The sequence below is a fragment of the Phalacrocorax carbo genome, chromosome Z, assembly GCF_963921805.1.
Source record: "Phalacrocorax carbo chromosome Z, bPhaCar2.1, whole genome shotgun sequence".
Taxonomy (NCBI): domain Eukaryota; kingdom Metazoa; phylum Chordata; class Aves; order Suliformes; family Phalacrocoracidae; genus Phalacrocorax; species Phalacrocorax carbo.
Window position 1 is genome coordinate 58,031,951 of NC_087548.1, and position 15,402 is coordinate 58,047,352.

The window sequence follows — 15,402 nt, forward strand, 5'->3', positions numbered from 1 at the left end:
ACCTTCAGACCAAATGGTTTCTGTAATTCCACCTGTTCTTTCACTGTCATTACCTCAACTATACTGTGTAAAAGACAAAATTTGTACTTGTCCCTCAACAAGAAAATTTGCTGCTCTCATTAAAAGCTGCAACTCAGAGGTTCAGCAAAAGACACTTCACAGACAGCATCATTATGCATTATTAGATTTACTTTTGCACACCTTCTGCCTACAATCACAAGCTAGCTCGTGAAAGTTTCTGAAGTGAGGTTGTTAAAAGCATCAGTTGTTAATGCTACATGGCCACAATCTTTACGAAGTTACATATTTCTTAATATGTTTAAGTTGATTTTTAGATCTGCCAAGACCAGAAGCCAGGGTTCCATTAAAACTTCTGACTGGAGTAATATCTGCCACCTGAGTTCATTGAAAACTCAATCATATGCACTTCCATTTACAGATATGAGCCTTAAAATACAAAAAACAGGGCTCCTGAGTGTTCAAAGGAAAACCGAACCCAAAAGTTGCTAGTGTAACCATAGTGCTCCCTAGTAGGATCTTAGGCCTATCCATTTTTTTTCTGGCCTAAGGACAAGATTTTCTCAATGTCTCCCTGGCCTACCAGCCAGACTTCTATGGCACTTTAGCACCGCTGGCAGGAGCGCTGTCTCTGCAGAAAAAGGCTTGCAACTAATAGTAACTATACCTGTCTAAATAATTGGCTCGACATGTACCCTTACTGCTGATCCTCTATGCTTCTCCCCAAGTAGAAGAATCTGGATTTCCCATTTGTTTACAAAGTGCCTGGAGCATGAGTATTTAGTATTCTTTAGTATTCTTTCACTCTTTAGACAGCAAGAAGGAATGATGGGCAGGACAGGGAGGGTGGGAGTTGGGAAGGGTACAAGAGGGGGAAGGGACATAGAAGGGGACACAAGTTAATAAATATTGACTGACATATCCCAGGTTTTCCTGTATTTTGGAAATAATGACATGCTCGCTGAGTTAACCCTACATTCATTCAACAGAACTTCAGACTTTGCTTAGGTGGTGCCTATTTCCTCCTACAGACTGTTCAGTTTAAATTACTATTTGGAATTGCTTAACTTTTTATTAGCTTTAGATGTAGATGCCTCAGTTCAGCAAAAGCACAACAATGAAAACAGACCCAGTTTCAGAAGAAAAAGAAATTACCAGCTTACAGGGTGCAAGCTTATAGTCTAAGATGCCAGCAGCTATTTACATGCACAAGCAGAAATCTTATCAGATTTGGGGGTTTTTTTGCTGCCTTGAACAAGCCTTCTTGCATTAGGCAAAGCAACAAAATATATTTTAAATCCACAATACACTGCATAAAAGCAAGAAAAAGAATTGAGGCTTAGTGTAGCTACCTGTCCACCCACTAGTCCTCTAGTTTTATTAGGCAGAATACACTATTATTCTGAACTCAGCCATTGTCTGAAGATTGCACAAGCATTAAATCATGGTATTAGTCTGTTATGTTTTAAGTACAAACGCTGACACCATTCTGAGTTTTCAGGCCACTTCTTGATCCCCCAGAGAGACAGCCCTAATTCTGCTCTTTTTATTTCACCGGCCTCAGAAAAAGTACAATAATCTCTCTCAATAAAAAGAAACAGCAAAATTAAAAGCTGTCTTTGTTATTTAACATATACATCTGTTCTATTTGTTGGCATCAACTGAAGTGTCTTGTCTGGAATGATTAAGCAAGAATTATACGCAAATGGATAATTATTTCAATTTTGCCCCTGAAATATTGATTTAGTGTGGAAAACAGTCCAGGGATCTAAGATGCTTTGAATTACTCCTGTGAGTTACCAGTATAGCTAACATACTTTTATCAGTTTGTACCTAAAAAAGAGAAAATATCTTCATAACCATAGAAGTCACCTACACTACAATGAATTTGGCAGTAAAAATGCACATAACCCAGAGAATGCTGACTGGAAAGATTGAAAATCACGACTAAGAATTAGTATTCCTTAGCTTTCAGACAGCCCCACAGTAAGACAAACACATTCTCTGTATTTCTAGGCAACTCCTTTACTTTCAGTTAAGGAAAGATGCTTCCAGTATTTCCTCCTGAAATGCCAAGTTTGTATGTGGCTAGAGAACTGCACTGATCACATGATACACAGGAGCTACCCTGCATTGAGGGGACAACCTACTGTTAGAAGGTAAATAAATTCAACTGTTAAAAGGTACAGTAAGGTGTAGATACTGACCTGAAATGCAGTAGTTTTCAATACATGTGACAGTAAAAAGCAAATTTCTCCCACAACTTACTCTGTTGTTAACAGGCAGGCTGTATTAAACACTTAATCACTTTCAGTTACTGACACCAAAAAGGTGCACAAAGTAGCCTTACTGTTTTGCTCTGTAAAGTAACTACTGAAAAGACTTGACACTTATAGCAGACTAATACCTAACTTGCATAGTAACTGATACAGATATTTTATGCACATAAGTAAACAATGAGAAGACTGATTTAATTAGAGGAATCCATAAAAGCATTTCTAAGGCATTGCAGTCTATAATCTCTCCAGACAATGTGTTATAAATAGTTTTAAAAGTTACCTATATAAAGGGAAGACTTGTGTTTTGGGACACTGTCATCAATAAAAGCTGTCCCCAAAGTATATAGTGGAGTTCCTCCAATTCCTAGCAGCAGTTGCCCCAGGATAAAGACGTACAGATAGTTGGGAAGTGAAGACTTCGTGCTGGCACTGCAAGTGAAGTTAGTAGGGCTTGTTCCTGGAATTTGACACGTGTCTGAAAGACAGAGACAACAACTTTAAAATTTTGTTACCCAGCTCATCACAGTCCAACTGAAAAAAAAACCTGTACTGAACGCTAAACTACATAGGAAGTGCTGTTAGTGCCAGGCTCCCATTTTAATTTTCAGGCCTACATATATATCCTATATGACAGTGTGATAACCTATGATATCATATACCCCAAAAGAAATACCGTCATGGCTTGGTTTTTACTTCCTTACCAGGAAGGAAAGATGGATGAAATAGCCTTATTAAAACAGTTTTGATTGTTGAAAGCATTATTGACCAGATGGATGCAAAAACTGTCAAATGGTCATTCAACAGGTGAGTGAATACTCCTAGGTAACAGAAACTTCATTTTGTTTTTGTATCTCATAATGATTCTGAGAAGCACTAACAACAACTTCCTTTCTTAAGTGACAGAGGAGCCTGAACAACCTGAAAGCTGGACTGCTGAAGAGGAAAGTGCAGTCATCAAGAGTCACAAGCAAAGAGAATCCTCCCTTCATACACCGTTTTGAAAAGTGTTTCCCTAAAAAAATAAATCAATCTTAAAAACCCCACACTACTATCTCTCATAGAGCACAGACTGCCGTCTCTCGAGAATGAGGAGTTAATGTAAAACCTCTCTACTTGTCCACACACACACAGCGGAAAGCAGAGGTAGGGCAGCCTAAGGTTGCACCTGCTCCTGTAATGTTTGGTACTATGAGGAGGGAAAAGAGGAAGTGAAGACTGAGTATGTTTTCTCTTCTCCTTCCTCTTGCTATCATTGCACTTTCAGTAGCAGACAGTCCCAAGCAACAAGATCAAAAAAAAGAGCGTGATTCTTTCCAGGTATTTCCAGAAAAGCATACAACCCTAAGGAAGAGGACGGACCCATCAGTTTAGTGGAGCAACTCGTACTGAGCAAATATATTAAAACACCCTACAGATCAGATTAATTCTTGACACTTTGCTACAAAATTATTACATCATTTTCTTCTCAGATGTTCTTACGTTTGAGGACACTTTTTACTTTAGCAAACAAAGGGAAAGCTTGTCCACACTTTGGGCTCACAGGACACAAGACACAAGGAAGCGCTTGCCACTCAGCAGACACTTAAAGAGAACTGTGTACACTGATGTAATCATAAATGCATCCATGGGTTATATCGTGCCTTTTTCCAGAAGGAACAGCACCATAGTGGTGGTGGAGTCATGTAGCACACAACAGGTGATTTGGTGCTCTTGCACAGAAACTGGCCAGAGAGTGATGGGAAAGCTTCTCTTCAAGAGAAGTCATTAAAATAGTCTTTCCTTTCACTTCTGAACAATCCTTATTTTAGTGCTATACTGAAGCCACATGGGGAACATATTATTAATGGCTACTCTAAAAATTAAAGTTTTTAGAGTATATTTTCCTTTTGTTGTCAACCTGCTTTCTTTAGGAATATTTCTTTTTTCTGCAGGAAATTAAGTCCTAAATCAGGTTAACTTTGTACTATTTACATGCACAGCATCTAACACTAACTATAGAGGACACCATGTCCTATAATATCTTCTTAACACACCCATATTCATGTACAGCACGTACATAGAATATACCTGCAGTTGTAAGTTAGCTTCTAATATCTATTGGGCAAGTCTAAAACAGTATTTAGCTAGTTATTTTATTGCAGTACACAAATAATAGTATCTTCTTAAAGTACACACATCAGAAAACAAGAAACACAGATCAAGAAAATGCCACGAACAATATTAAATTACAAAAATGTAGCCTAATTTGAGATCCAGAAATAGCTTAATGAAATAAGATTACATATGGTAATGGCAATCAAACTCTGACAGACTGTGGTTCTTCATGAATCCCCATCGCCACTCCCAGTGTCTCAGTTCATGTCAATCTAAAAGCCTGTGCCATTGTATAACCAAACAATTGTAGCCTCTCCCCTTCAGTTTTCTAGCTCTTCAATTTATATGCCCTAGGATATTTATTCTGACATTGAGATGAGAAGCTTACCACACTAGTTTGCTTTCAGAACCATGTTATCAGGTCTAACTACAAAATTACGACAGCCACCAACATGCACTTTAATACAAGTATAATCCTTTTATTTGTATCAGCTATCAGACTGGGTTTTTTTTTCCAAGTCAGCAAGTACACATGCACTTGCTCAGTGGAGTCGTGGACCATATCTCATGTTTCCACGAAATACTTTAAAAGCCGAGAAAATTTATCACAAAACTATTAGACTAGATTAAACCAGCATAAATCAAAATTGCTATCAACCAACAGTTTAATATGTCTACCTCAGCCTTGCATGTCATCTGCTTCTTGTACCAATCCAAGGTTTAAGCAGATTGGTAAAGTGACGCAAGTTAAATCTAACCTGGAGTAGATCCACAGCCTATTTCCTGCTCTCATAAGAATGGTGGAGAGAAAAGGCACTAACTTTTACATGATCAATAAAGTCTAAAAGCCAAGCCCTGGGTGAAGTTTAAAATGGGTGGCTGACCATTTTTAAGTATCTTTTCTCATTAAACTTCTTTTGCCTTCTAAAAGTCAGTGGATGAGACAGAGGATTTTAAAGAGCAGAACTGTATTAAAGGCAACACCATCCAGAGTTAGTCATTATAATCCTTGCATGCTTTAATCTAACATATCTACCTGAATTCAAGTTGTGTAAAGGCCAAAATATTCCCAAATATCTAATGCAACATACTAGCCAAGAAGGTGGAACCAACTGTGAGATGCTTTAGCAATTACATTAATTGGAAGACAGACAAGTCAAGACTAGTTTTACACACATCTTAAAATGCAGCCAGTAGGTGTGGGGTTTCTTTCATCTTTTGGAGGACAGGGAATAGTTTAAACAGTTTTGTTGAGTGAGAAAAAGAACAGCTTCGTTTCTACTCCTTTTTAAACTTAAGTCTGTCTCCCCTATATGTCTTGAATGGGGAAGTCACTCAAAGCTTCAATGAACATGCTGAATGAAAATTAAGTTCTCAGTTTCTAAAGGCAGATATTACAGTATTGCAGAACATCTAAGTGGTATAGAGAAACAGACCAAGCAGTGTAGAGACCCACAGCACTATTCATTATTTGAGTAATCAGTAAAAGCAACAGAAAAACCACAGGCATACTAATGGTGCAAGACAAAACAGTCAAATTAGAGGCTGGCATCACACATATTCTGTCAACACTAGTACCCAAATACCACAGCCTTCTTCAGTCTCTAACTGCCCTTACCATGTTCTGGGAAGGAAGATCAATTAATACTCTTCTGAGAAGATTCACTAACTCTCAGACCCTAAATGACTTATCACCTTGGGCTTCCAGTAAAAGAGAGAACTGAGGAAAGGTGTTCAAGTCATTCTCCCTCTTCTCAAGTTACACCACACACATTTCAACTCCAATGGCTAAGACCTGTTATTAAAAAATATATTTATTTTTCCAAAGACATCACTCACATCCTGATACTGAAGAAACTCACAGAATAATTCAGGTTGGTAGAGGCACCAGGGAGTCATGTAGTGCAACCTCCTAATCCAAACATTGTCAAAACCAAATGCAGACCAAGTTGCTCAGGTCTTTACTCAGATGGGTCTTGAAAAGCCCCAGAGATTCAGACTGCACAGTCTTTCTGGGTAATGTTCCAATACTTGACTGACCTCACAATAAAGTTATCTTCCTTGTGTCAAGTGAAAAATCCGTATTTCATATTTGCTGTGACAGGCATCATTCACAAATTTAAATGCTTCCATAAGATCTGAGGCAGAACTTGAAAAGTATGTTGCTTATAGCATCTGCATTTTTTACAGTCCTCTGTACTTTTTATATATAATCGAATACAGAACAGATTCATTACAGACAAACCACTAGATGGAGTTCCTGACTACAAATACCAGAGCCAGATGAGACAGTGAAGCCCCTGTGTAACCTAAAGAAGTTAACAAATACCTCATTACATCTATGTTACAAATTTGAGTCTGAAGCCTTTCTGGAGATTAAACAAGACATGTTTGCTGTGGCTAAAAGTTTTTGTAAATAGGTAGACTATTGGCCAGCTACTTTTTCAATATGAAATGGGTTAAACTTTTTCTAAAGAGTGTTATGATAAATAATTCCATCCTATTTTGTAGGGTAGGATGTGTATATACTCAGAATAAAAGTAAGTTAATATCTCAAGGTAAAACGGTAACTTCCAGCAAGCCTCTAAGCCTTATACTGGAGGCTAGATGTATTTTGTATTCCAGGCTAGACCTGTTAATTAACCTGGCAGCCATATTAAATATTGCACTGAACTATACTTTGAAGTTGTCCTGCAGGTAAAACTCACTGTACTTATATATAGCAGATGAACATAAACAATCAAGCAACCAACTAGGAACGGTTCAAAAGTAAATTAGGTGGTAAATTTTAATACAGAGCATCAAATAAGAGTTTACCATCAATACATTAAAATCTCTATAAACTACTCATCCAAATAAGCAATAAGGAAGGTTTTTTGGGGGTGTGGTGCTGTAAATTCTGCAACTAAATGTATAGTCAAGATGCTTCATCAACATCAGCACTAGCTAAATCAGACATCCTATAAAATCATGTACTGTGGTTAACTGTTAAAGGATGCCGTTACACAACACCTGCAGGTTTACATTGAGTCTGTCATGGTGCAGATATTCCATGCACTCTGTAGTCATTTACCTTTGGTATTGTTTTGTTTAAGTCAGCTTAAGTCCTTAAATCTGTTCACCGCAGTCAAAGTATAGGTACCTGTATTACAGCAGTTAAAACTGCTCGAGCAAGTCTGAGGGAGGATTTCACCAATATCTATAAATAATACCTATAAATATCTAAAGGGTCCAGTCCAATTGTCAGGACAATGGGACTGGACTTTTTTCAGTGGTGCCCAATGACAGGACAAGGGGCAATGGGCACAAGCTGGAACACAGGGAGTTCCACTTAAACATGAGAAAATCTTCTTTCCTGTGAGGGTGCCAGAGCAGTGGCACAGGCTGTCCAGGGAGGTTGTGGAGTCTCCTTCCCTGGAGACATTCAAAACCTGCCTGGGTGTGTTCCTGTACCCCTGCTCTAGGTGTGCCTGCTCAAGCAGGGGTGTTGGACAAGATGACCTCCAGAGGTCCTTTCCAACCCCTACCATTCTGTGGTTCTGTGAAAATAGCATGAATTCAATCAGCTTACAGTGCCATGGAGAAGAAAGCACACATTCTGCTTAAAATTTTCCCTACAGCTTTGAGATTTCAGAATTCCATGTAGAACAAGAGCCTTAATAAGGTAACAACACCTACAGCATCTTTAATGGCAGATGAAGTGGCAGATGTTTGATGAAACAGAAGCAGATTCTTTGAAATTTCAACCAAATTTGGTAAGAGGGGGAGAGATCATTTGCAATAGTTGACCATCTCCCTTCACACTCCCACCCTGTCAGTATCTTGTTTCATTAAAAAAAGAAACTACAACCATGTTGGAACATTCTTTGTATTAAATTCAGCTTCCCTTTCATACTAGTGAAGTAGGGAAGGTAATACTGAAACTGAAATTGTAGAGAAATGTGACTGTAATAGAGCCGGGAGCAAATAAACTGTTGCCCCTCTGCTAAGCGGTAACAAGTAATCATCTGCTCATAACCTCCAAACACTGAAGAGTTTTTTCTTTTGGCCTTGTTCAGTAAAAAGTTCAGTTAACTTCTGCCTCATATCCTCATTTATTAGATAGCAAACAATATACCAAAGGTATTTAACTAATGGTCAATGTCTGGACAGCTCATGGAAGTGTCTGACTTGACTAACACTTAAAAACTAATTTGAGAATAAACAACCAGAAGACTGAGAACCTTCCATCAGACTGCTTAATAGCTACAAATTTTTCCTGTAAGCCCTAATATACTTAGTCACTGAAGGCATAAATCTGATTAAACACTGCAATAACAATTAAGGCAATCCTAAAAAATTAAGTCACCCTGCTTTAGAGATATTTGGATGTACTTAAAAGTCTTGTTTTATGAAAAAAAGATATGGAAGATCTGAGAGCTGGCTACTCCTGCGATTTCAGTACTGCTTTTTCCCCTCTTTATTTCAAAGAAACCCACAAGTTCTAATCAACATTTTAGAAGGACTTAGTGAAACTTGTTAATGAATTACTCAAGATGACATTAATAGTTCAAAGGCCAAAAGAACTGCAACATGCAGTCACCTTTCAAAAAGACAATAAGTCTAAAAGCTTTCCTTTAACATTTATACTACATCACTGACCTGACTTTCGTTCCTATTCACAAAGAAATGCCAGACCATTTTGCTGAATTTTAATTGCATTCATCAATTCAAGTCAAAAAGCATGTTATTCAAATGTTGCTTATGAGCAAGAATTGTTACTGACACCCAGTGTTTTCTGAAAAAAAGTTCACTGTGTAGAGAGACAGCTCTTGAACTTACAGATTTCACAGAATCATTTTATTTTCAATGTTAGAGATAATACTCTATTTTTACGGCCTTGACAGATATTAACTATGTTGTACCGAATTAAGAGTTGCAGCACATCACTACAGAGATTTTTTAAAAAAAAAAACACAAAGCTTTCAAACATAAGTATAAGCTTACCCTCAAGTTTAGCTCCATAGTGGTATTTTCCACTACTGAAGTGTGGTAAGGAAAATACAAGTGAGCCCAATCCTAGCATAAAGGCTGAGAAAGCAAGCCATCGTGGTTTGTGTCCTCTTTCTCCAAAGAAAGATACGAACAGTGACAATATACAAAAAGCGATGTCATAGCTTGCAGAGATTAAGCCAGTGAGGGAACTGTTCAACTCATAACGCTTCTCAATTGTTGAAATACTAATGTTAATCAGGCCATTTACCACAATACCTACAAAACAAAACAAAAAAAGAGATAATCAGTCAAAGATCCGTTAATTTGATAGAGTCATAAGGGTAAACTTACCATTCTGTGATGGAAGGGTTAAAATGAATATATTTACCACACTACATTTTAAGGTATTTATTAGCTTAAAATCCAGGTATACAGTGGATTGACACGGTGTCAACTTAAGCCAGCCAAACTGAAGAGGACCCATTCAATTTTGTTCTCTACCGTGTAAAGATTCAACACTCTAAGCAGTAAGCCAGCAAAATACCATGCCTTAAACACTGCTCATGTATTAAGGTTCCAGGTTCCATTTGAAGCACAGATTTCAAACACAATGCCTTACCGTCTCATAAGATACTGTACAAATCAAAAGGAAATTTGTCAAGGTAATGACTTGCATTGGAATACAAGCTACAACTGAATCAGTTTCAGGACATAGCTTTTAAATTATGGTTGTCAAAAAGGCATCACTTCCTCCCTGCCATCACAAAGGGAATATACAAGCAGACTTTTGAACAGCCATCCTTCCCTATAACATAAAGGAGTGTAAAACTATTTAAAAATACTTTGCAACTGTTTCAGAGCAACTGATGCTATTTACTTTAACGAGAAAAAAGTTTGCCCTCTGAACCTTGAAGTTCCCTGAAGCAGAAGTATCAGACAACCTGGAGAAAAGGCCTTGCATGAGCTGCCCTACTTAGGCACAAGCAAACTTCAAAAAACTGATCCAAAAGTAGATGCAAGTCAGCTGCAATTACCAGTGCATGCTTATACATGCTGTCCATTTTTACAAAGTGTTTTTTCTAGATACTAACTTGAATCTCCCGTCCTGCCTCGCATTCTGTTTGTATGAGAAACACCAAGTAAACTTATAGGACTTTACTTTTAACAGTCCCAAAATAGATTCTGTTACAAGTGACATCATAGCTGCACTTCATCACAGTGTCAGATAACTTCATGGTAGTCTAATTAAACTGTACCCATAGTAAAATATATACCCAGGAGAAAAGTTAGGAAGTCTTGGAGTCACACGCAGTTGTAAATAAGACAGTTTTGTAACCTCACAGATGACTGATGAGTATCTCATGACACGGGCCCTACAGTTATCCTTCCTCTTTCTCAAATTCAAACATGATTCTCTGCTGTCATTCCAAGAACAGAACAGAAGAACAGATGGCTGGGGAAAGCAAAGGATTTAAGTTAGTTTTCAACAAGCATTGCACCATCCACAAATGCAACTACACAGGTTGAACTTACTGGATCTGCCTGGAGTGCTGTGATCAAACAGCTGCTTTCTTATCAGTGCAATCTCCACCATAACTAAACACTTCAGCTTTCTATAAGGAGGCAGCTCTTGGCATAGCCTTAATTTTCTAATATCCTACTATGGCCTCTTTATTAAGGAAGACAATTTCACCTGTCAGTCTGACCACCATACTTAAATTCATATGGGAATAACAGTAGTATTCAGGTGTTACTCCCTGCTATTATTTATACATTTGGCAGCTTTCTTCTTTTCTTCTTAAGGAACATTGACCAAAGAACAATACCAGCATGAAGGAATGAGCAAACAAGTTTTTCCCATTTGCCAGCACTTCAAACATTTACTAAGGCCTTAAAATATTCACCTGAAGTAGGTGTGCTATGTGGCAAATTGGTTACAGAACTAGAAGACGTCATGTTTTACCTGTAGTTTAAGTTGCCACCTTTAATTTACACCCTAGAAGTTGTAAAACCTTGCAGTTAATTTTATTGTATAATTAGATTCCATCTGTAAAAGTGTAGATGTGATGAATGGCAGCATAACTTCTCCAATACCATCATCTAGGGATTAATCGCTAAAGTCTTTTCAGGAAAGACAGAACCTGGCTGATACTAACTCAATCTGAAAAACAAATTCTAAAGGACTTCTCGACACTTAAATACTAGTATAAAAGGTTTTTTTTAACTATTTTAATCCAACACCTTATTATCCTGCCATGTTCTGTTAGAAGTTTAGGTACAGTGTGTACTGACCCACAAAATCCAGATTAATCATAAGCCAACTTCATTTGCTCTAACAAAATGCAAGTATTTTTTCTTCATCCATTTAACAAAAATGGTGCTCTATAGTTGTTCTAAGTATGGTTGCTTTAAAGCTGTAGATTGCAGACACACAAATTAAAAAAAAAAAAACAAACCAAACAAAAATACTTAAAACTCCTTCCAGTAACAAACCTAATCAGGGTATAAAATATTAGTGCTATCCAAAGCTTCCACACAGATTAGGCTGGGCCAGTCTCAAACAGTGCTTCTGGTGTTTTGCTTAACAAAATTATTACTGAGTATAATACTCATTGTATTGTGTCATACGCAATGACACACTTATCATTATAGTCACTATACTCAAAATAGTGGGATAACTTCTACCTTGTTTACTACTATAGCTATGAACTGCAGCATATCCGGTTATTGTATTACAAGATGCAATCATACATTTATGCAACTCTAAGTGCCATACACAGAGCAGATATTAGTCATGTAACTGTGTTCTACGCAAAGAAGTCTTTTCTGTTCTGGAAATACAGGTTTCACATGGACTTGAAATAGAAACAGCCAGAAATGAAGAGTTAAGTTTCACCTGGAATTGTCTGAAAAGCAGAAATACAGAAAATCAGGTGCTAATGATAACAATAACCTCTTTTCTAGGGCAGCTAGAAAATAACCTAATAGACATATGCCTTCAGTTAGATACACACATACAGGAACCTACACATATGTACCAGGTCACTGCAGGTAACTACCTACTATGTTCACTCATTGTGTGAAAAGTCTAACACAACAACTTACATACATCAAAAGTGCATTAAGGATTACTTCATTATTCTTCAGTGCATTAGGAAATAAACTCTCCTAGAAGGACATTAGCATTATCAAGCTTTATAGATATATTTTATCTTCCTCAGTGATGGTTTCTGTAATTCAGAGGTTAAATAAATAATTAGACCCAAAGCTAGAGTACAGTAGTAGCTCATACAACTCCAAAATCCCAGTTGCATCTACAGCTGCAAGACCCAAATATTTTTGCAAGGTTTCACATACAGCACTGAATTCCTTCTCTGAAAATGATTTTTGTTTCTTCTGCTTCTCAAAAAACAGTTACAACTTGAGTCTTCAGTACCCAATTTCCTTTCTACGATCTAGCCAAAGGAAAGGTCCTTGTTCAGAAAACCTAGATAACACATCATTAAGAATGCCACAAGGTTAATAGCCATCCCTACATCAGCTTTCAAAACAAAGCATCAGAAGTTTCCTTATATTAATGCCCTAAATCTGAATTAGATTAGATAGGTACCTCTCTAAGGTCTGCCATACAGTCAGATAACAGGACCAAGACCTGGATAAGTGGCACAATCAACACCCATAGCATAATTAACACCTGTAGCGTCCTAAGGGGACCTCTGTCTTATTCTTACAAGACTTTTTTATGATTAAGAACCTCTCCATACTGCTAAAAAGAGATAAAATTTAAATTATACTGAATTCATTATTCAGCTGAGCAGACGATCAGATCAGCACAGCAAACTGGATTTTAATAAATATTCCTATAGCAAATTTAGAAGTGGTGGAAATATTCAAGGCACTTTCTCTAGTGTAATATAATCTGAAGCCTTTCAGTGTCACCTTCAGGGCATTTTTGATTGCCTATCCATATTCTTAAGCTACGGAAATATATATGCATGATCCAAAAGTCTTCTACTGCTCAGCTGCAATTGAAATCTGCTATGTAAGAAGTTCTTCTACCCCTCCATTTATTTTACTATGTTTGCGAAAAATAAATTTCAGCTAACCGCAGGACAACTGCAACAGTAATCACCTCCTGGTCCTACCAGCTGGAACATGGCCTTTCAAATAACACAGAACAGGCTCTGCCCAAAACGCTCTAGAAAACTTTTGTAACACAACACATGTATGCCAGATCCTAAACACATTGAAATCAAAAGAGTTCAAGGAAACACATACTAAGAGACATTATTTCTAAGGATTTTCTAAGCAACACAAAAAGCAGTCAGATCCTTCTAGGTTTTAAGCAGAACTTCCTTCTCAGTTCTCCTCAGACCAGCCCCATTACCTGAGTGTGGTGCCAGGCAGGAATGCAGCCATCCATATCCCACATGTCTTTGGCACAGGCTGCCTGCTCCTCTAGCACTGCATCTCTTCTTCTACATCTCCCCCACCCCTCTGCAGCAGTCTCATTCTTTATGAGCAACAAGGATGAGCTTTAAGGCCTCATAATTTTTCAGGAAACACAGTTTTCTTTTCTAGCTAGTCCAATAAAGTTGAAAGGTTCTGAACATTAATTCCATAGGTCCATCTGACAGACAAATATCTGAGCTTTACAAACCTCAGGTTTGTAAATTTGGCACATTAATGCTTCCCCTCCCCCTCAGCTATTATTACTACCTTCTAAGCCTAAGGCTTGCCAAGGCCCCAACAAATCTTGTTACAGAAAACCAAAAACGTGGACAAGAAGCTGAATAACAGAAATCAAGAGCAAGCAGACTACCCCCAAGGTTAAGCATTACAATGATAGCTGTACTGCAATCCACAGAAAAAAAAAAAAAAAAAAACACCAGATTTTTTTAAAGCCATCTTAATAACCCAAAGCCCGACCCAACCATGCCAATGCACATTTTTAATTGGCAGGCAGGTAACAAAGTACATGCTAGAGCACTACTGTTTTGTCTATTGGTTTATACCATGTGCTCCATTCCATGGATCATATGCCTCAACCTGTGAGGCACATATGAAGCACCACTTCCTTGTGAGCAAAGGGGACACAGCACAGACAACAGCATGAAGCACAGAGCTGATGGGACAATGGACTCATCAATGGTCAGAAAGGTAGGCAGGTAAAGAAGAAAAGGAGGAAGAGGGTGAAACACAGAGCTGTACGAGCAACTTCCCTATCCAGGGCAACAAGGTACCTTCTTTCAGTAGCGAAACCGCTACTGTAACTCTTCAGCAACGGAACCCTGCCTCCCCTCACTCACCACCCAAACCACCGCAACTCTTCTCCCGCCTTCGCCAGCCCAGGCTCCCACCTGGCTGCCCCCGCCACCCCAAGATGGGGAGCAGGATGTGCCCAGGGCAGGGGGAGGCCTGCAGGGGCCGGGTCCCGCAGGGACAGCGGAGAGGGGGGCTGCAGGCCTGCGGTTCACGGCGAGGTGGTGGGGACAGGTTACCTTGGAAGATAGCCAGGAGGCTGTAGGCAGCCAGGTAGCCCTCGGGGTTGTTGCAGAGCTGCAGAGCCTTAGGGGTGCAGCGGCCCCACCCGCAGGGCCCCTCCTCAAGCTCAAGCTCAGGCTCAGGCTCAGGCTCAGGCTCAGGCACCGCCGGGACGCCGGCACCTGCCCCGGCGGGGCTTGCTTGGCGCTGCCGGCCGAGGTCGGGACTGGGTGGCTCAAACACCGGGTTCTCGATGCCGCCACCCCTCATGGCGCTGAAAGGCTGCCACCACTGCCCAGCCCCGACTGCCAGCGGCGCCCGGGCGCGACGCTCCCGTAAGTACCCCCAGGGCGGGCGGCCCGGCCCCGACGGGGGCAGGTGGCGGCGCTTTCCCCCTCCTCCCGAGGAGGGCGGCTCGCCTCTCCCCGCCCCGCCCCGCCGCGCCCCGCCCGGGCCGCTGGGGCCGTGTCCCGCCGTCCCCGCCGCCCGGCGAGAACTCCGCGCCGGTGATGTCGCCTGCTAGCCCGCCGGGCGAAGGAGCTGCCGCCGCCCG

The 15,402-nt window shown here is 39.6% G+C and overlaps 1 protein-coding gene across 1 annotated transcript in view; it reads right to left on the reverse strand.

Annotated features, from left to right (window-relative positions):
* Window positions 1-15,119, reverse strand: part of LOC104053322 (solute carrier organic anion transporter family member 4C1) — a 33,362-nt gene extending 18,243 nt beyond the window's left edge. Inside the window, exons 1-3 of the mRNA XM_009514751.2 lie at window positions 14,867-15,119; window positions 9,378-9,641; window positions 2,578-2,772 (exon numbers count right to left, since the gene is read on the reverse strand). Coding sequence (XP_009513046.2) covers window positions 2,578-2,772; window positions 9,378-9,641; window positions 14,867-15,119 — 712 coding nt within the window. The remainder of the gene's footprint in view (window positions 1-2,577; window positions 2,773-9,377; window positions 9,642-14,866) is intronic.
* Between the last annotated feature and the right edge of the window lie 283 nt (window positions 15,120-15,402).